The 22,252-nt window shown below is 36.9% G+C and overlaps 1 protein-coding gene across 1 annotated transcript in view; it reads left to right on the forward strand.

Annotated features, from left to right (window-relative positions):
- The first annotated feature begins 1,097 nt into the window (after positions 1-1,097).
- lingo4b (leucine rich repeat and Ig domain containing 4b) overlaps positions 1,098-22,252 on the forward strand; it is a 21,509-nt gene continuing 354 nt past the window's right edge. Inside the window, exons 1-3 of the mRNA XM_067448520.1 lie at positions 1,098-1,456; positions 14,851-14,974; positions 19,429-22,252. The exon at positions 19,429-22,252 is cut by the window's right edge and continues 354 nt beyond it. Coding sequence (XP_067304621.1) covers positions 19,441-21,255 — 1,815 coding nt within the window. The 5' untranslated portion in view covers positions 1,098-1,456; positions 14,851-14,974; positions 19,429-19,440 and the 3' untranslated portion in view covers positions 21,256-22,252. The remainder of the gene's footprint in view (positions 1,457-14,850; positions 14,975-19,428) is intronic.

Genomic DNA, 22,252 nt, shown 5'->3' on the forward strand with positions numbered 1-22,252 from the left:
ATTATATTTTAAAAGGCAAGACAGTATAATTTGACTGAAAATATTGGTAAAATGTATTGGAAGTAAATACTAGGAATCGTCTAATAATATACAGAGAGAATGTACAAAATTCCTAATTTAACAAGGCAGTATATAGTGCAATATTTTTAAATGTGCAATATTAAAATAGCAATTTATAATAGGCCATAATAACGCTCTATGGTACAAGCCTAAGTGATCCCATAGGCTATTTACGTGAAAATCTGTGCACCCACTGCAAACAGAATTTATTTAAAACGTTGGTTGACTATTTTAAAATAATTTATCTGCATTTTACTTTTTAGTTAATGTTTATAGCATTTTAAGGCTAAATCTGTCATGTAATATTGTAATTATTTTCACTAGCTTATATTTTAAAAGGTAAAGGTCTGACAACGACAGATGCCAGCTTTTAGCCTATTAAAAAAAGTAGGCAATTTATTTATATCATATATATATGTTGTTTTAACCCAGCGATTGGGTTGTCAATCACAAATATTTAACCCAACCGCAGGGTTAAAAAACAACCCAATCGCTGGGTTAGTCCATATTTGACCCAATATTGGATTAAAACAACCCAGCATTTTTTGTGTGTGTGTGTGTGTGTGTGTGTGTGTGTGTGTGTGTGTGTGTGTGTGTGTGTATGTATGTATGTATGTATGTATGTATGTATATATATATATATATATATATATATATATATATATATATATATATATATATATATATATATATATATATATATATATATATACAAGTATTATGAATTATTTTGTATTATTTATTTATTAAAAAAAAAAAAATCGACAAAAATACCAAGCAATAGAAACCAGTTTAACACAAAAATTCACATTTAGAATGTGAGCTTTTGTATCGTAGGCTATAAATCGACTATAGTCAACATGTGTCCCATGAGATGTTTTCAACCATACAAGCCACGAGTCTCACTCTCACTCCAGCAACCATCTGCTGTTTTACCTAAATCCGGAGATTTGGCCAACCCGCGCAAATATCTGTCATTCTCTCAGAGTGCCCTCACGAGGTGTTATCCTTCATCAGCTCTGCTGAATAGAGCAGTAAACACCGATCTGCTCTCTAAAACCGCTGGGGTTTGGATGTTCACTCGTATTGAAACGGGCAGGTGGGAGTTGGAAGTTAGAGGACCGAGTGCAGAGGAGCGTCGGTGCAGATAACAGCCAACCTAAATTAAGGTTACAATTATCCTACTAGACCCCGGAGGGATGTGTCGTAGACAGAAGGAATTAATGAAGAATCAAAGCGATTAAAAACATTCGGGTCTTGTCTCAAGACAGGCTCGTCGTCTTTCTGAGCACAATGTTAGAGGACATTCTGCAGAAGTGAGGAACTGCGAGCCGAGATGGAAAATGACATCGAGAGCTATGACATCGATGCCATGCAGATATTGTGAGGGACGCGGGTGAGTTCTGCTTAGTGTTTTACTAGTTTACGTTGGTTATGTTCAAATCTGGTGTTCTTCAAGGTTATGACTAATTTTGAAGTTACTCTTTTCGTCATATTCAGACTTATTTATTAACGTCAAAACTCTTTTTTTCTACGTCATAATTTTGTAGAAGATGTACATTGTCTATTTGATGTTTTCTTATGTAGGCTATTTACGTTTCTTTTAAAAAATGTAACAAAAAAATGTATTCAAAATATACTCATTTTCTTAAATATCAGTGTGTAAAAATGAATAGTTAATTGAGATAGATAGATAGATAGATAGATAGATAGATAGATAGATAGATAGATAGATAGATAGATAGATAGATAGATAGATAGATAGATAGATAGATAGATAGATCAATTAGACTCAATGACTCTAAATAGATATTGATTGATTTGATTGATTGATTGATTGTTTGATTGAGAGATTGATTGACAGACCAATTAGACTTAATGACTAGATAGACAGATAGACAGATAGATAGATAGATAGATAGATAGATAGATAGATAGATAGATAGATAGATAGATAGATAGATAGATAGATAGATAGATAGATAGATAGATAGATAGATAGTTTCCTTGTTTGTCCCACTTGACAGGGCCAGATTAGAGTCCCATGAGGCAAATATCTTTGAAGGCTTTAGTTTTAGGAGGTAAGTAAAATAGCAGTCAGGGGCACTAGTGGTCGGCTGGCATTGTGCGCAGCATTCACATTCTCAGCTTGCGTGGTCACTGAGGTTTTGAAGGCCCCTGGCAGTCATGGCTGTCTTAATTAGAAATAATCAATCTGAGCAAGTTCTCTCTAATGAGATTTCAAACAGCATCCCGCATCGCCAATGATGTGCAGCACAGAAAATTCCTGTCGCACACTCGTGATCCAGCGCTGAAGAGGCGCAAGCTTTGGGGCCGGTCCAGATGAGCACTTTAATCAGAAGAGTTGTAATGCACAGCAGGGCCTGATTTATCATCGGTTGATGGGGCGGAGCGGCAAAAGCACTTACTTGATCACTGGTTTGTTTTGCTTGGTCACTCGACATTCTCATCACACCCTCATATGTATCGGCATGTGATTTATGAGGTCATTTTGGAGCAGGGTTTAATATCACCGAACAGGTGCAGGTGCCCTGTTTTGACCAGTTTTGCCTTTTTAATAATGCACAGCAGTTACATTTGGACTACATTTGAGATTTGGGGCCCCGGTAAATCTGCCGCACATTGTGAACATCATCCTGGTTCTTTGTGTAATCCTGCTGCCCTAAAACAGACCTATTTAAGACTGCTTAGACAATAAACTATCCAGGGCACAATATGACCCTGCTAATGGGTGTCCTGTATTACAGCACACAGCCAGATGAAGAGGTCTCACTGGCTAAATTTCCCTGTAGACCAGACCCATCTTTTTAGTAAAGAATGTTTCAGTTAAGAGCTGGATCTGCGACCCTGGATGAAAGGCAAACTGTCAGCACGGGCTTGCAACACCATTTGATGGATTAAAATCTGTGGACGTAATACATACATGGGTGAAGCAGATTCTGTGCTTTTCACAGATGACATATGGTCTTAAACCACATCCATATATGCGACCTCTCCACAATCGTACAAAAAATCAATGAACTCAGACTTGATTTATACTCTCTGCTTCAAGACATGTTGCATCAATGAAATGAAATCTGAATCCAGGCCTTCACAAACAAATTATCTCCATCCCCCACCAGCATGTCTACGGAATTTCAGATGCTTTTAATGCTGCATGTTTCAAAGGTTTTTATATATTCAGTTAGTTTAAATGCAAGCGTTTGCCTCTATTGTTCATTAAAAACTTGCCTGAAATTAACAATGAACTTGTGCAATGCACATATGCTGTGTCCCAGTTACGTTAATGCATTCAGTTTAGCCTGAGGTGACCTCACTTGTGTGTCCTTGAAAAGTTACTGTTAAAGTCATTTTAAAACACTCATGCACATACAGTAGGTGTGCTGCTTTTTGGCAGGCAGTGGGAACATGTGAGATGATCTCATGTTTATTTTTCCACAGATATCTTTCTTTTGCGTGACATTTGATTGTCTTTGGGTACAATGTACATGCACTGACCGAAGTGACCAGCACAAAGCTGAATTATCATAATCTGTCCTTCAGACTGTTGTGATTTAAACCCAGCGTGACCTCTCTCATCTGTTCCACATAATCATGAAAAACAGAGAAGCCTGAACATTTTGACCAAGCTAAATGAACAAAACATATACAAAATATTGGATATCGTTTTCTGTGATAAATATCTATTAATAATAAATATCGAATAACTAATAATGACTATACTACAATCACAAGACATCAATTCAAAAATAAGGGATGCACTGAGCTAATACTTTTCATGTTATAGCTGATAAAATATAAATGTTACAATATCAAAATACAATTTGATATTTGATACTATTTTGTCTAAATTATAAATTATAAAATAAATAACACTAACTACTACACTGTAAAATATTTGTGTTGGTTTTTGTTGGTTTAACTTAAATAAAAGTAAGTAACCTGGTTGCCTTAAAATTTTGAGTTTATTGAAATTAAAATTTTGAGTTGATACAATGAAGGAAATTTGTTTAATAAATAGAAACTCAAAATATTATTGTATCTGAACAACATAAAAAATTTGATAAATCATGAAAATAGTACTATTTGGCATGTTTCACTGCGTCATCAGAAATAAAACACACACAATTACCCAAAATGCTTACAAAATATTTTTAAAATATTTTAATAAAAGTTCTCAAAGAGAATCTCAAAAAATTTTCATTGTATATTTTTATTTTATTTTACTCAATTTTTTTTATTTCAATAAACTCAAAATTTTAAGGCAACCAGGTACCTTTTTTTCTAAATAATTTTTTACAGTGTACAAGTGAATTATCACAACAGCTGTACATTATAATTGTGATGGGGGTTGGGGTTAGGCTTATACTAAACTGTAAAAAAATATATTTTAAAAATAAGTTACCTGGTTGCCTTAAAATTTTGAATTCATTGAAATAAAAAATGTGAGTTAATACACTGAATATTTTTGAGAATCGACACACTGTAAAAAAAAATTGTTGGTTTTTGTTGGTTTAACTTAAAAAAGTAAGTAACATGGTTGCCTTAAAATTTTGAGTTTATTGAAATTAAAAATTGAGTTGAAAAATTGTCAAAATATTATTGTGTCTGAACCACATAAAAAATTGATAAATCATGAAAATTTGGCATTTTTCACTGCGTCATCAGAAATAAAACACACACAATTACCCAATATGCTTACAAAATCTTTTAATAATATTTTAATAAAGAAAATCTCAAAACATTTTCATTGTATTAACTCAAAATTTTAATTTCAATGAATGAACTCAAAATTTTAAGGCAACCAGGTAACTTTTTTTCTAAATAATTTTTTACAGTGCAACCTTTTTTTTAAAAATATTATTAAAAGATTTTGTAAGCATATATGGTAATTGTGTGTTTTATTTGTTTTATTAGATGACACAGTGAAACATGCCAAATTGTGCTATTTCATGATTTATCAATCAATTTTTTCATGTGGTTCAGATACAATAATATTTTGAGTTTCTATTTATTAAACCAATTTTCTTCATTGTATCAACTCAATTTTTTTTATTTCAATAAACTCAAAATTTTAGGCAACCAGGTTACATACTTTTTTTAAGTTAAACCCACAACATTTGTTTACAGTTTATACTATATGAATATTGGATATTTTATGATTATCCATTTATCCCTTTTCATTTCACTTTTAACTTTGAACATGTAAACAGTATTATTAAATGTATTAAAGAGTGTTATTAATATTTTTAAGTTTAAGTGAGCATTAGATGTCATCTTAAAAAATAGGGGAAATGAGCAGGCATATTTATCGGAAAAGCTAAGTTGAAGTCATTAAACCATAATTGAATCATTTAATTTCCTAGTGTACACAGTTGTTTGCTGTTGAATCCCTGGGAACGCATAATCTGATATGGTATGATATGTTAATGGCATGGTACACAAAAACAAGAACTTGGCAAACAACCACCACTGCCACAAAACACATACTGTATTACAGTCTGCAGTGTCCACTGATGTTTACAGTACACACTGTCACCCCTTTAGACTAAAGCAGCGAAATCAGTCACACTCCAACAGAGGGTGAGACTATAAATGCTGCTATTATATGCTATATTTTAAAACTCTGTCCTTATAGCTCTTAGCAAAGGCGGATTACAGAAGGATGAACAGAAGCGTCTTGTAAATTCACTGTGGGCTTGAAATACAAACACTTTGGAGGAAGCATCTGTGGTTTGTGCATCCAAGTGTGAACCTCACCTTCCCTGTAATATTTATTTTTCCGTTCCCTGGGCAAACTCGAAGGGAACAAATACTCCATGTCCGGAAGATCTGTCATCATATCCCATAGCTAAACAACACCTGTTTCTGAAAGCTTTTAATACTTGCGTTCATTCCCATGGCTTCATTCTGTGGAGGGGGTGGAAGGCCAGAAGCCATAAACAGCCCATTTCTCACTTTGTTGCAATTGTTGCTGTGAAGAATTAATGTGAGGAATTCTAATTGGAGATTGGAGAGTGGCTCGGGGTAGTTTTTTACCCGGCTGGGACGAGAATAGCATGGGCTCTAAGAGACAGGTGAACTACATTCCCTGGCTGCACTCAGAGGTTAGAGGTTATGCTCAACATGCAGGTTAGAGACCTCTGAGATTGTCACTGAAGAGGTCCTGAAATTTAAATATAAAATAAAGATAAAAATAAAATTAAATATCGTGATTTTGGCTGACATTTTGTGAATATCCTGTAATGTTGAAGGTTAATTTTAATTGCAAAAGACCTGGATTCCCTTATCTGTTTGCTCTGCACGTCCCTCCCCTGACCTTTTCACACTAGAAAAGCTCAATAATACTTATTTTCTTACTGTTATAAACCCTTCTGCATGCCTAGAGTCAGTGAAGTGTGAATTGGAGTCAGTCTTCAGAGGCTTTAACTGTTGTGGTTGCCTAATGGAGTCAGGGGAACAGCTACAGCAGCAGTGAAAAGGGTTTAATCCATTTTATAGAATCTGGCAGAGGTCCATGTTATTTATTGTGACCTAATGAAGCCTGTCTGACCCTGATGAGTTTTGATTGTTGACATGAAAGTTTGAATGTCAGGCCTGAAATTAGAAAACATCACATTATTTGGGTTTGTTCAGCTTAGTGAGGGCCGGCTAACAGTGATGACATTGCATCAGATCAGCAAGGACACACTCGATGTTTGGCAGTGTGTTGATTGTTAGATAAGAGCATTGCCAAAGCTGGTATGTAGACGGTCTTGGTATGTGATTGATTATGCAAAAATTGTACTATCAGGCATCTTATTGGGTTTGGGCCAAATATTAATTTTAACAATGATAATGAAAATAATATAAATATATATTTTTCTGTGGTTTTAAATCAGTAAATAAGATGGGACATATAGTAAAATAAGACATATGAGGACACAAATGTGTATAATGACAAACTTTAAAACAAAATATTTACACTGTAAAAAAAATTGGTTGTTTTTTGTTGGTTTAACTTAAAAAAGTAAGTAACCTGGTTGCCTTAAAATTTTGAGTTTATTGAAATTAAAAATTTGAGTTGATACAATGAAGGAAATTTGTTTAATAAATAGAAACTCAAAATATTTTTGTATCTGAACTACATAACATTTTTGATAAATCATAAAAATAGCACTATTTGGCATGTTTCACTGCATCATCAGAAATAAAACACACACAATTACCCAATATGCTTACAAAAAATTTTAATAATATTTTAATAAAGGTTGTCGAATCTCAAAAATTTGTCATTGTATTAACTCAAAATTTGAATTTCAATGAACTCAAAATTTTAAGGCAACCAGGTAACTTTTTTTCTAAATAATTTTTTACAGTGTAGAAAAAATGTTACCTGGTTGCCTTAAAATTTTGAGATCATTGAAATTCAAATTTTGAGTTCATACAATGAACATTTTCTGAGATTCGACAACCTTTATTAAAATATTATTAAAATATTTTGTAAGCATATTGGGTAATTGTGTGTGTTTTATTTCTGATGATGCAGTGAAACATGCCAAATAGTGCTATTTTCATGATTTATCAATTTATGTGGTTTAGAAGATACAACAAGGCAACCAGGTTACTTACTTTTTTAAGATAAACCAACAAAAACCAACAACATTTGTTTTTTACAGTGCATGGGTATGACATCGGTATTACAAGGAGAGGGTGAAATATGAAGACATTGGCCATGTCCCCACTTTTCAAAATGCTTATAAATCATACAGGATGAATATTTTTTAGAAAGTAAAAATGCAGAATGTTTCCTGTGATGGGTAGGTTTAGGGATAGGGGCAGTGTAAGGGGATAGTATTTGTACAGTATAAAACCATTACACCTATGGAATGTCCCCATATGTCACAAAAAGTGTGTGTGCGTGTGTGTGTGTGTGTGTGTGTGTGTGTGTGTGTGTGTGTGTGTGTACATGAAATAAAGTATATTTTATATTAATATATAAAAATATTAATACAAAATTAACAACTCATTTGAACCACAAATGCTAGAGCGAAAAGTTATTTTGTCCAGAACAAGAACAAATATTTTTAACGCAAAGGCAGTCATCAAGATTTTTGAACAATGAGAACAAAATCACTTAAGCTAAGTTTTCTTGCTTTTATTAATAGCAATCAAGATGAGCTTAGTTGTCAGACAGTGTGAAAATGTCATACAGGCAAGCAGCAAGACACAGAGCAGACCTCCATGACCAGATCCCGTACACCTGCTGCACTGTGTCTTTCACAAGTTGACAGAGAGGGTTTCACACCTTTAATTTGTGTAAGCCAGGATCTCTGCTGTGTGGAAAACCAATATGGTATCACAACATCAGAGCCAAGAGTTATTCTCTCTCCTTCCTTTTCCTAGATACAGCATTATGAGTCAGCTTATTTGGCCAGTATAAGGCCTTTGTGGAGACTGGGGATGACACTGGAACAGGAACAGGTTCAAAATAGAAACGTTGTGTGTAAACAGGAGAACAAGCGAAACCTAGACCCATGTGCATAGGCTATATATTAAGCATGCAAGCAGTGGGAGAGGTGTCATGCAAGACTGGATTCATTGAGATCATTTGTCACGACAAGGTAGGAGTTTGTACTCCTTCATTTAATTCAGTTCATTAGTATGCAAAGGACTGTACCAGAAATGTGTACACATTTTATGCAGAAGTATGAATTACTAAGCATTTTAATTCTAATTTAGGTTATTTTTATAGACTTTTATGTATTTAAAAACAGTTTCGCTAATGTGATACTTTAGATTTTCTGATTTTAAAAAAAAATCTTTTTTTACAGTTCTGGTAACAACTATCAGGCATGGAGGCTCGATGAAATGATATTCCCCGAACTTTCCCAATTAGCCTAGAGTCAGACAAACATTTCCCTCTCAAACGTATTTATTAAGAGTTTGTGATTTCCCAGCATGCTCTGCAGCATTATACAACTTTATTGAATTACAGTTTGTGGTTTTATTTAATGCTGCTATTGATTTTGTAATCAGTTCTACGTTCTTATGTATGTAAAGCTCATTTTGTACTTTATTAAAGGGATAATTTAACCAAATGAAAATTCCTTAAATAATTCTAAACCTATATGAGTTTCTTTCTTTCTTTTGTTGAACACAGTAAATTATATTTTGAAGAATGTTAACCAGTTTAACAGTGTTAAAAGTGTATACTTCCATCCATCCATCCATCCATCCATCCATCCATTCATTCATTCATTCATTCATTCATTCATTCATTCATTCATTCATCCATCCATCCATCCATCCATCCATCCATCCATCCATCCATCCATCCATCCATCCGAGTCATTGAGTCTATTGGTCTGTCAATCAATCAATCAATCAATCAATCAATCAATCACTCTATCTATCTATCTATCTATCTATCTATCTATCTATCTATCTATCTATCTATCTATCTATCTATCTATCTATCTATCTATCTATCTATCTATCTATCTATCTATCTATCCGTCCGTCTATGTCCGTCCGTCGTGCAAGCTATCTTTCCTTTTAGAGGTGAATAATTAATAAACACTGTGCATGATAAAGATAAATAAAAGATTCTGTGCTGCTAATTGACATTCAACAGGAGACATTTCACATTCAGTGAGCAAACAAACCCAAATAGACTAAATTACTGAGGAGAATCACACTTGTTGAAAGAACAAATCTCATTCTCAGACATCTCCATCACAATACCTTTATTTACTTTTTTTAGTGCAAAGCTAAACATCCTAGATGTGTAAGGTTCTCTCAAAAACCACTTTGCTGTAATGTTTTTTTTTTTTACAGTGCAGTTTTACTAATTCAGCGCATGTATGTTCATATAATGTATAGTGCGCTTGTTGAATTCAAATATTATTGAGCGGTCAAGTGTTTTTCTCTCGGCTCTGATGTCGTTTGACTCAGCTCTGTCCATTAAACTGAAGCAGAGTCAACGTCTGTCCATGCTGTGTGGGTAATTCCTAAATTTTGTCTCTGCACCTGCACCCTGTGACATGAGGTTAAGCTAGGTTAGTGAAAGTGCCCTGCACACCTGTCCTCTCACATCAGACCCTCTAAAGCTGTAAATTCAGAGGGCTGGAGGGAAATAAGCGTGTTACCGTGCAGCTGTCACCTGTCTCTTCATTTTTTATTTACTGTCAGGGTTATGTTTAGTTCTGTTTAGTTTTATTGTGTTTGGTTTCGTTGTCAGTCAGAACTTTGTTCCTGTTTTGCCTGTGTTTAGTTAGTTCCTTGGTTGTTAAAGGGTACATAACAGTCGGCTCGTCTCATGTTAATATTTAGTACCTATAGTATTTTACCCTTCATAACTCTGAAGAGTGTTTAGTTTGATCATATTTATAAAAGACAGATACACAGATACACCAATTCTTTCTAAAATTAGCCATTCTTGTACAGGCTTTTAGTGGGCGGAGCTAAAGAGTCACAAACATGCGCTCACACACACACACACTTAAAAACGCGCACACACAAAATACATCATAGCATTATCTCTGGATAACTTTTGATTCCATATACGTTTGTGTTGTTAAAATTATACACTTACGCACCAATTGCCAACAAAACACATTTGATGCAGTTTTACTCTCCGCCTGCGGTTTTGACTTGTGACCGGGAACAAACATACACACTTGCACAACTCCGTTGCTGCTCCGGAAAAACTAACTGCATCCACTGTTTTCTTAATGCTGGGTTATTTGGGAAGCTGAACAAGGTTATCTTTCCCTCATAACCAAAAACACATTTCTTTAGTGACATTGTTGATTTTGTTGTCTAAAAGCAAAATGACAGCCCTGCTGATGGTTTCCATAACTCGAACAAAGCTCGTGTATGGGCACGTTCTTGCTCTCGCTTTGATTGATGTTATGCACTTGTGTGCTCATCCAGGAGAAGTGCCCATACAAGGAATTCCGCCCTTTATGCCGTCACACAGGGAAAACCCGAAAAAAACTTTAAAAAACTTATTTGAATCCTGAGGGAGTGTATTTTGCACAGTTATACATCCAACTAGTTTTTTTATTTTATTTAATTTGGCCATGCTTAGCATTAGAATCCAGCTCTTTAAAGGGATACTTCACCGCTTTTTTCATATTAAACTGTTATTCCCTTAACTAAAACGAGTTAATACACACCTCTCTCGTCTGAGTGCGTGCTCTTAATCTCTCTGACGCGCGGTGACATTCTGATAGCATTTAGCTTAGTCCACTAAGCCCAGTTCATTCACTATGGTACCAAAAAGAGATCAAGTTAGAAGTGACCAAACACCTCCACGTTTTCCCTATTTAAATACAGTTACACAAATAGTTGAACGACCTAGTATGGTGACATAAAATAAAACGTGACGCTTTTCTAAGCGGATTAAAAAGGAGAACTATAATGTATGGCTGAATAGCACTTCTGAGAGTACTTCGACTCGGCGCAGTAAAAAGTCCCGGCTGAAAAATCCTCCCTCACATCTCCCCCTCCCCCCTATTGACAGAAATGAGAGAAGGAGCGGTGAAGTATCCCTTTAACAGTGTAAATAAGTCAGAATGCATAAAATAGTATTAGACCCCCCCCTCCCTTAATTGGTTCCACACACCGGATTCTGTTCAGTCCATAACCTCTCCCTGTGTATGTAAGCCCTGAGTTTTTTCTGTTCAGTGTTCAGCCTCATTTATGTTTATGTTTAAAGGAGCTGTATGTAAGAAATGTATTTCAATGAATCATGAAATGGCTCTGATATGTCACTAGACATTAAGAAATCTTGTTAATTTCAAATCCTTTTATCACTGACAACAGTAGTCTGGCCAGGATATTGTCATTTAAAAGTTGTTGTTGCTGCCCTCAACTGATGTTGATGTTGACATGTAGTGTTTTGGCCTGAAGCTCCACCCTCCACCTATCGACTAGTCACGAAGAGTCAGTAGTGTTTCTGCATCCGGGTTGCCAAATCTGGTCTAGTTACCACAGCTGGAGCTACAAAGGTTCCTGCTAGATCCTGCAGCCGATCTGGCAACCTCGAGTCAGGGGGAGGGGGAAAGGGGATAGTGATTGCAGTACCAATTTTGGCCACAATCTTACATACACTTCCTTTAAGTTTGGTGTAATGACTCAGCTACATATAAATTAGCTCAATGGGGAATTATGTTTTTATATTTAATTATTCATAATTAATCATAACATGTTATGATCAAATCTCTAAATCTACCAAAAGGGAACTACAATTAATTTCAAATTGACTGATCCGTTTGTCTGACGAACAGACAGTACAATCTTCTTATCAATTGCCATGAAGTTTTATTCTTTCTATCAAATCTTCAGGAAGATTATAATTCTGTCTGTGAATAATAACTGTCTGAACTGTTAGAATATTAATTAAAGTACTCAACGATACTATATGAAATATTAGATTTTGCTACTATATGTAGCAAAATATGGGGCCATATTCACAAAACATTTTATCTTACCACTAAGCTTCTCCTAAATGGCAGTAAATGTTCTCTCTTAAAACCTATTCATAAAGATGCTGAGAGCAACTTTTACTAAGGAATAGAGAAAAGTCTTAAGCGAAGAGTAAAAGCAGGATTGACCTCGTTGCTATGGGTGATGTCATCATGCTTACTATGACCACAGGGATTGGCTGATAGAGGAGGGATCTCTGTCAGTGATTTAATTATAGAAATTATAATTAACTCTCGGTCTGTGATACGGAGCAGAACTCTGGGTTTGGGTTTGAGTTTAAGATGTTTTGTGAATACGGCCCCTGAACATTAAATTGACTAAGGTTTTGTGAGCTCCAACAATGACAATCAAATGTGGATACAATGGTTTTATGAATAACTAAACAAAGAATAGATACAGAATAACGAAGAGTAATGAAAGAGAGATAAGGCCAAGGAATGGCAATTTCACGAAGTTAACCTGAGAGCCAGCAACAAACCTTAAACAGGGGCACAAGTCTTAAAACACATCTACATTTAGATAGAATTTATACTTGCATTGGGTTTGGTTCTGAGCAAAGCAAGAGGTGTGTATTATCGAGTTTTTCAGAGCGTTCGTGAGCTGAAGCTTTCTCTTGGTTCCCCCCGGAGGTCGGGTTGTCGATCCGTAGGAAGTTTAAAGGTGATGGCTTACCGGAAAGTGAGGGAAGGAAGTTTGTCTCGTTGATATTTGTGAATCGACTGAGCAAAGATGCGTTTGTGTGATTGTTCTTTAAAGCACATTAACATATACCCATTGTTTCTAAAAAAGACCAATCATATCTGTGGACTTTTGGGGGGTAGAAAATTCCTTTGTCTCGGTTTGCGACCTAACTGGATGCTTTATGATGGTGTCCGAATTAATGATGGATCTCGTAATCCCATATTGTGTATCGTTGATTAAGAAAAAGAGAGAGGAACATTTAGATACCAAACAAGCTTTGGCTTGTGGGTATGAAAGCAGCTATACCCATGAATACCATTATTTAAAATTACTTTAACATTACTCACACATCATGTCTAGTAGAGGAACATGCGCATGGAATATATCACATACATTCTGGAATAGTTTAATTATAAGGAAAATGAGGAGAATGTATGTACTATGTGTATTGGATGAGTTTTCCAATGAGTGGGAATGGGGATGCTTAGACATATGGAGAGATAGCAATCTCCTTTAAGTGTCCAAAGTGTTGAAAGGGGTTTTCTGGAAGGCCTTGGCCAAGCCACAAAAGTGACAAAGGAGGACATTTAACTCAGACTCCTCGGTGCCAGGACATCATTTATATGCAAAAGTCAAAAAGGCTAAAAGCTTTCTGAAGCTTAGAGCAGAATCGACTCATCGTGATTCAGTCCAGACGCTACAGTGGTTAGACTTGTTACATCTCCTGTGGTTTCCCTGAAGTGATTTTTGAGTTTATTAAATACTATTTCCTTGAATCTCCTTGTGTTTTGCATATACCTCATACAGGTTTGGAACAAAACTATCAGAAAAAAAGGTAGTGCTGTCACTGGGGCGGTACCCTAAGGTACAAAAGTGAAAAGGCACATCTTTGTACCTTACTCACCTCTAAATGGTACATATTCGTACCTTAAAAGATACATATCAGATTCAGTATTTTAAGAGTGCAAATTAGTGCCTTAAAGGTACATAGTAGAACCTTAAAGGTACATATTAGTACCTTTTAAGTTTTGTACCTTAGAGTACCGCCCCAGTGACAGAAATGTACCTTTTTTTCTGACAGTGAACATAAGGGTGAGCACCCTGTTGAAAAAAACTGCATATGCCGATTAGGTATGTCTTGAAGCATGGTAGCTGGTTTGAGCTGGTCCTTAGCTGGTCATGAGCTGGTTTAAGATGGTCAAGTGCTGGTCCTAACTTGCTCCAGCTCAGGACCATCTTAAACCAGCTCATGACCAACTAAGGCCCAGTATAAACCAGCTCAAACCAGCTGCCATGCTTTAACACATACCAGCATATAGAAATTTCATTTTTGGATGAACTAACCCTTTAAGCCACAACGAATTGTTACATTTAATGAGTGTTGGTTTAATTGACACATATACATTTTGCAGTTTCGTACCCAAACAAGTGTAGAACAATCCAATGTCCATCCATCAGAAATGGATGAAAAGCTGTTCTACAACTTCAGTTGTGTCTGGATCAGTCAGTCTGTCTGAAAGCAGAGGATTAAAGAGATTGTTAGCACAAATCATCATAAATCAGTCTCAATAATTTTGCTGTTTTTTTTCTTCTTTCTCTTCTCTCTGGCTTTAGGATTTTGGAATTGTTACGTGATGTCTAAATGTGACTAAATACATCTCCAACGAACACTGAGCCTGACATAGATACCATCCTGAAAATATCTGGTTATGAGAACTGGCACTACAAAAGTCTCTTGGTAAGTATAACTAGACAGATAAAAATATGAGTTATGGGTAAAGCAGCAATGTTTGTAATATAATTAAATGTATTTTTTATTTTAGATATATATTAGGGACTCTAAAATGTATCTAATTAATTAGAGGCTTTGTAATTAATTAATTGAAATTAATCGCATTTTAATTGCATATAAATATTTGACCTGAGAACAGTGAGAAGTAATTTTTCACATGGATTTTTAGTATACTATTGAATAATGACTGAATACATAAGCTTAATCAACAAAATATTGTTTATTTATTTCAGTCCAGCAGACCAGTGCAATGTTTGCCATTAAGTGTAGCAAAAGCATATTTGTGATATTTGAGGCTCGATGTGCTGCGGTGATACGCAAATTCCTTGTTGTATAGCTTGCACACAACCATGCTCTTGTCGACGCTTCCATCCTTTCGTTTTTTAAAACAAAATTTCCCATCCACGGGGCGTTCCGCGGTGCAAAAATAAGTGTGGTCAATAACAAAATGTCTTGGGTTACAAACGTAACCTTGGTTCACTGAGAAAGGGAACGAAACACTGTGTCCTATTGTATTGACACGGCAACAGTTGTATTGGTCTTCGACAGCCTATGACGTCACTACTAGTGCGACCGTTAGGTATAAGTAGGGTGCCAAAGAGAATGTTTTTCACTTCTTTGTCTGAATTGACCATTCGGGCAGGTCAGAAGCATGGCAGCGAGACAAAGTGTCTTGTTAAAGTTTTAAGGGAACCAATGTTACATTTGTAACCCAAATTGTTCCCTTTCAAATGGGAACACACACTATGGCCTATTACACTAATCGGGAACAAATACCCAATCCCCCATAATGAGGGGAATGACTAAGCACAAAGAATGATGACCTAACTTTCTAGAGTCAAATTCCCCAAAGGTACACACCAGTATTTACTCCCTACGGCCACTGCCCAAGCTGCATGCCTCAATGAAAAAGTTAACTATTACCATTCACCTTGCAAGATCAAACAGAAGGACTTTGACTCGGGCAGAGTTTAAAGGCTTGGAATTATTTACCTAATTAAAGATTCCTTTAAGGGAATACAGCCAGGGACCAAAAAAAAGGTGAGAAGGTATTGCATAACAGCAATAACCCCGATGCATCAGATTCTAGAGACAGACATCCTAGGAAGCAAGAGTCAACACAACAACCTTCCAAGTGAGAGGAGTGACATTTTTAATCTGAATGGGTTTTCCAGGATCTACAGAGCATGAAAATAGCTCTGGGGAAGCTGGGCATTAAGAATAATAACCATCAAACCAGGGGAGTACTAACTAAGCTCTTACTAAAGCAAGTCTATCAGGAAGGCTTGAAAAGAATCCTTCAACCTGATACTACTTTGCTTATAAGGATGCCATAGAAAAGCCTACCATTATCTGGCCCCAGGGAGCGAAGTACTCGGCATACCCACCGTCTTAACTGAGTGGCATACTATACAAGCTCAACCACAAAGACAGCTTCGTCATGGCAAGAGGAGAAAGAACTCTACATAACCATCCTCTCGACCAAGGGGAATACTGGCCAAGCTCTGGAACCAGTCATCAAGGAGGCTCCTGAAGAGTCTAACCCAACAACCTGATACTGAACTGCAGAGTTCTAGTAAGCAGAGTATGGTACTTACACCTATCCAATCGGGCGAAGTACTTCAACAAACTCAAACTCAATTACTCTCTATAACAAGGGGAAGCCTAACAACACTCAACCCTAAAAAGACAGGGGAGGCTCCTAACAGCCTACCAACCCATTACTACAGTCTGTATGAGGCTTTAAGAGCAGCGGCCTCAGCAGAACAACTCTCTAAAGTAGAGGAGAACAGATAATATCACTAAAGAGACTCACAAAAGAGTCATTCAATTCACCCTTTGCAAAGACCCGCCCCCTTAGTTACTGTTGCTATATGTCCGACAAGCGTTCGATACCCGCAATGGCGCTCCCACTGTCAATTCGTGCATTCCCAGGGGAAATAGTGAATAATTTATGGGAAAAACGACATGTTGATTTCATTCAGAAATGTCTGCAATATGCATTTTAGGGATATATTCAGGATGTGAACGTGACTCAAAATTTAATAAACAAAAAGATCGAAGCCATAGCCTACATGTCACAGGGTAAAACTGAACAACCGCATCACCTGGAGATTGAGACAGATGATAACAACATTAAGGAGCAACACTGTTCCTGTAAAGCAAGCTGGGTATATAACTCTCTGTTCACTATTATAATCATTAAAAGATAATATATAACATCATATTCAGTTATCCTTACTAGCGCTGACATAATGTTTAGGTCCACAGGTTTCTGTGATAATGTCGTTGGTCTTATCTATACCCTGGAACTCTGTAAAGCCCAAAATATTACCAGTATGACAGGCCAGTCCTCCACAAGCCTGCCACGACAGTGGCATAAACAGTGGCAAAAAAATGACAGCGCAGCCTGTAACAGCTGTTGTAATGTTAGTGGCGAAGGCGAACCAAAAACGGAAACCCATCTTCTGTCACTACAGCAATGACAGGTGTATTGTTTTTCACGATTTGTAAATAAGGATATAAATACCAAATATGATAAACCATGTGAATTACTATGGTATAAATTACTGTACAAGTAAGCTAGACTTGTATGACACAAGTCAGACATGAAGTTTGTATATTGCAGAGCATTGTCTGAAATGACAGATGAGGATTTCGGGCAGATTTCGGATGAAACTGTACATCGCCAAGCCTGTCAGAATACCTGCTGTCTGCATTGCAAGTCCCATACGAGCACATTTGAAAAAATGTTCACGTTAAAAAATGACGTCAGTCTACTAAGCATGGTGGTTTGTTTGTCGGACAAATGGCGGATAGCAACGGGGGGGCGCACAATATCGGCGTTGTGATTGGTCAGAGCACCTGTCAATCAAACTCGCAGCGAAGGGTGAATTGATATATATATATAAGGACTCAGCAGGCTCTTTAGAACAAGAGGAGTCAAGCTCAACCCTAGAGGCAGTTAACTGGCTATCAGAATCTTAAAGTATTGTCTATGCATAGTCCAAGCCTCAGTAGAACGATTCTCCCAATGAGAGAAGGCCTACACAGACTAAATACTAATCTAGAACAATCTGAGGCTCTAAAGTGAGCTCACCTCAGCAACCCCAGGCTCCTAAGTAAAATTAAAACAAAGACAAAGTCTTCCTAAACCCTGACAACCTCCTAGTTGTGATAAGATTCCAGGGAGCTGAGGCCACAAAATAAGTAATTCTCTGAAAAGAGAGGCAGCCTAATATTGCTATGATTAGCATAATCTGCCTAAACAGTGATAAGACCGAAGTCATGCTCATTGGTTCACCACACCAATTACGTAGAATGGAGCCACCATCCTTACAGGTGGATGACTCCATTGTACAATTTAAAGACAAATTAAAAAATCTGGGGGTGATATTTGATCCTAACCTAACGTTTGACTTAGGTTAGAAACACTGTGAAAGTATCCTTCTTTCACCTCAGAAACATTGCCAGATTGCGTCCAATGTTAACTTTTACTGTGGCAGAAAAGCTTATTAACACACTCGTCTTTTACTCGCATTGATTATTGTAACTCCTTGCTGGCTGGAATTCCAAAGACCAATCTCAATAAATTGCAGTTGGTTCAAAATTCTGCGGCACGCATTTTAACTGGAACCAGTGCGAGAGATCATATTACACCTATTCTTCAATCACTGCACTGGCTGCCAGTTAAATTTCGGATTGATTTTAAAGTTTTACTACTGACCTATAAAGCATTAAATAATTTGGCACCACAATATTTGACTGACCTTTTGACACCATACACCCCAGTTCGAAATCTTAGATCCACCAATGCTGGTCTCTTATCTGTCCCTGTGACTCGCCTAAAATCTATGGGGGATAGGGCTTTTTCAAATCTTGCACCTTAACTCTGGAATTCCTGTAGAGATACGAAATGCAAAATCGTTGCACATATTCAAATCCAGTTTAAAAACATTATTTTTTAAGGAAGCTTTTATGCAATTTTATTTTGCTTATTAATTGTATTTATTTATTTATTTATTTATTTGTACTTCTTTTTTGTTTTTGTTTTTTATATATGTTGTTATATTTTGCTGTGGTTTTATGTTCTTATGTACAGCGCTTTGAGAAGCTGCTTTTAAAGGCGCTATATAAAATAAAGTTATTATTATTATTATTATTATAATTTCTGAATTAAAATTGATATTGATATTTTGGGGAGGGATGAAGACAGAAATGTCAGTGTAATACAAATCTTGATGTCGTAATGAAAAAAAAGCCTAATTAAAAGAATGAAATTATTGGAAGAAAAAAAACTTGTATATAAGAATCTATTAATTCATAGAAAAAAATGTTTTGACAAAACTGCTTCATGTTTCCTTATTGTGGACATTTATATGTAATTTTCTTTTTCGCAGGAAGGAGGAAAGATGTTCATGGAGCTGTGTGGCCAGCGGGGCGCAAGGACAGTCCTGCTGTTGTGGTGCCTAAACCTATCAGCTGCTGACCTCATCTGCCCGCAGAAATGTACTTGTTACCATGACACGTTGGAGGTCAACTGCTCCTCAAGACACCTGACAGGTGTGCCTGAGGGGTTACCCAGCAATGCCAAACGCTTAGATCTTTCAGAAAACCAACTGAAAACGTTGGCTCGGCGTCAGTTCTCTGGTCTTTCAAAGCTTGAGGACCTGAACCTGAGCGGGAACATTATCTCCATGATTGAGGTGGAAACATTTCAGGGGCTGAAGAACTTGCAATACTTGAGGATAAAGAACAACCGCTTAAAGATCCTCCCGGTTGGGGTCTTCTCCGGCCTCTCCAACCTTCAACGTCTGGATATCAGTGAAAATGAGATCCTGGTTTTCCTGGATTACACATTTCGGGATATGATTAACTTACAGCAGCTTGATGCAGGAGAAAACGACCTGGTGTTTATCTCGCAACGGGCTTTTGTTGGGCTACAGGCGCTGAAGGAGCTGAACGTTGATCGCAGCAATTTGACGTCCATCCCAACTGAGGCTCTTTCGCAACTTCAGAGCTTGACCAAGCTGCGCCTGCGCAAGCTGACCATAAGCGTGCTGCCCAACAACGCCTTTCGTCGACTGCACCAGCTGCGCACATTGCAGATCCTCAACTGGCCTTCTCTTGAGACGCTAAATAGCAACAGCCTGGTCGGTCTTAACCTTACCACTTTAGTTTTAAGCAACTGTAACCTTAGCTCTGTACCGTATGCTCCGCTGCGGCATCTTGCTTACCTGCAGTACCTCGACCTGTCCTACAACCCGATCACCTCCATACAAGGCAACTTGCTGGGGGAGCTTCTGCGGCTGCAAGAATTGCACCTGGTAGGTGGGAGCCTGTTTCGGATTGAGCCAGCTGCCTTCAGGGGTCTGGTGCACTTTCGCTTGCTTAATGTGTCCTCAAATCGTCTGACGACATTGGAAGAAAGTGTCTTCCACTCTGTAGGTAACTTGCAGACACTGCGGCTGGACAGAAACCCGTTGGCTTGTGACTGCAGGCTACTCTGGGTTGTGCGACGACGACGACGGCTGGATTTTGATGGCCGACAACCCACCTGTTCCGCTCTGAATCAGCACAAGAAAGCATTCCGTGACTTTTCAGAGGCTGATCTTCCGGTTATATTTACTTGCAGACAAGCGCAGATTCTGAACCGCCAGCTGCAGGATGCAAGTGTGGTGGAGGGCATGAGCATACGGTTTGATTGCAGAGCCGACGGCTATCCGTCGCCTTCTATTACCTGGCTGTCATCCCAGCAGACTGCACTTAGCTCTGTCGGGAGAGTACGAGTGCTTGCTAATGGGAGTTTAGAAGTGCGTTATGCCCAAGTACAAGACAGTGGAACGTATCTGTGTACTGCAACTAATGCAGCGGGTAATGACAGCATCTCTGTGAGTCTGCAAGTGGAGGGGCTCCCACAAAACCGCACAGCATCATATTTCTCAGACGAGGGATGGATGGAAACTTCATTACCTCCTTCTACCAACTCCTCCGCACGGGTCTCAAGTCCTTACCCGTTTGATGCTAAAACCCTCATCATTGCTACCACAATGGGATTTCTCTCTTTCCTCAGCTCTGTGGCGATCTGTTTTGTGTTTATGTTCTTCTGGAGTCAGAGCAAAGGACAGATAAAACACACTGCCACTATAGACTTTGTTCCACGATCATCCATGGGTGGGGGTGGAGATGGTGGGGACACTGGGAGATTCACAATGAAGCTTATTTGAGCTGGAATAGAGAACGAATCGTCATGGTTACAATTAGTTGAGCCTTTAAACTGTAGTAACTCTCAAAGTTGCAGCTTGCCAACACAGCAAGGTACAAAGCCTTATGATGACATATTCTGCAAGCCTGATTGGCATTTGTGTAAATAGGTGTGGTAACTTATCTTTATAATAATCCTATTCATATTTTGCAAGCCTGATTAACATTAATGTAAGGTATGGTAACTTCTACAGTATTTTAGCTGACAAGTTAGGTTATATCAAATTTAAGGTAAGTAAATAAATGATTACTATCGAACAGTAAGATCATTTGTTTGTTGTTTGTCCAGACTTTGGAATTGCTCAATACAAGTGATCTTACTGTTCAATAGTAATCATTTATTTTCATAAAATATTATTATTAATAAAAAGTAACATAATACTAAATAAATACATACAAATTATATAAAGTTTATTTACTATTAACTATAATTAATAGTACGTTTTATTTAAAATAGTATTACAAATTTAACATGTAAGCTACAGAAATTTAATAATTAATAATAATTTCATTAATAGTAATTAATAATTTAATAATGTTCCACTAATAAATAATTAAGCAACTGTTGGAAATTATTTTGGTGATTTGGTTGATTTGCTGTGTCATTTTTTAAAGCTCACAGCTATTAGTATAATGAATAAAATCTCTTCCTTTGTGGGGGCTCAGGCACTGTTGGCCTTTAGAGATCTTCATTTCACTGCCAAATTAAACGTCATATGATGATGCATTTGACAACAGTTACAATGCAGTTTTAGATATTGTAACTTTTGTTGTACAAATGTATGCAAAAGACAGAAAAAAACCCATAGAATATGTCTTAACAGCCTAGCAACATCTATTGTAGTTTGTAACAATAAAAATGTTGCAACAGGAAATAAATGAATTTATTTAACTAATAATAAGTTTTTAAAAAAGTTAAGGATTTTAAATGGATGGTAAGTTATTGAAATGGTTTACTGT

This window comes from Pseudorasbora parva, chromosome 7 (genome assembly GCF_024679245.1).
Source record: "Pseudorasbora parva isolate DD20220531a chromosome 7, ASM2467924v1, whole genome shotgun sequence".
Lineage (NCBI taxonomy): Eukaryota > Metazoa > Chordata > Actinopteri > Cypriniformes > Gobionidae > Pseudorasbora > Pseudorasbora parva.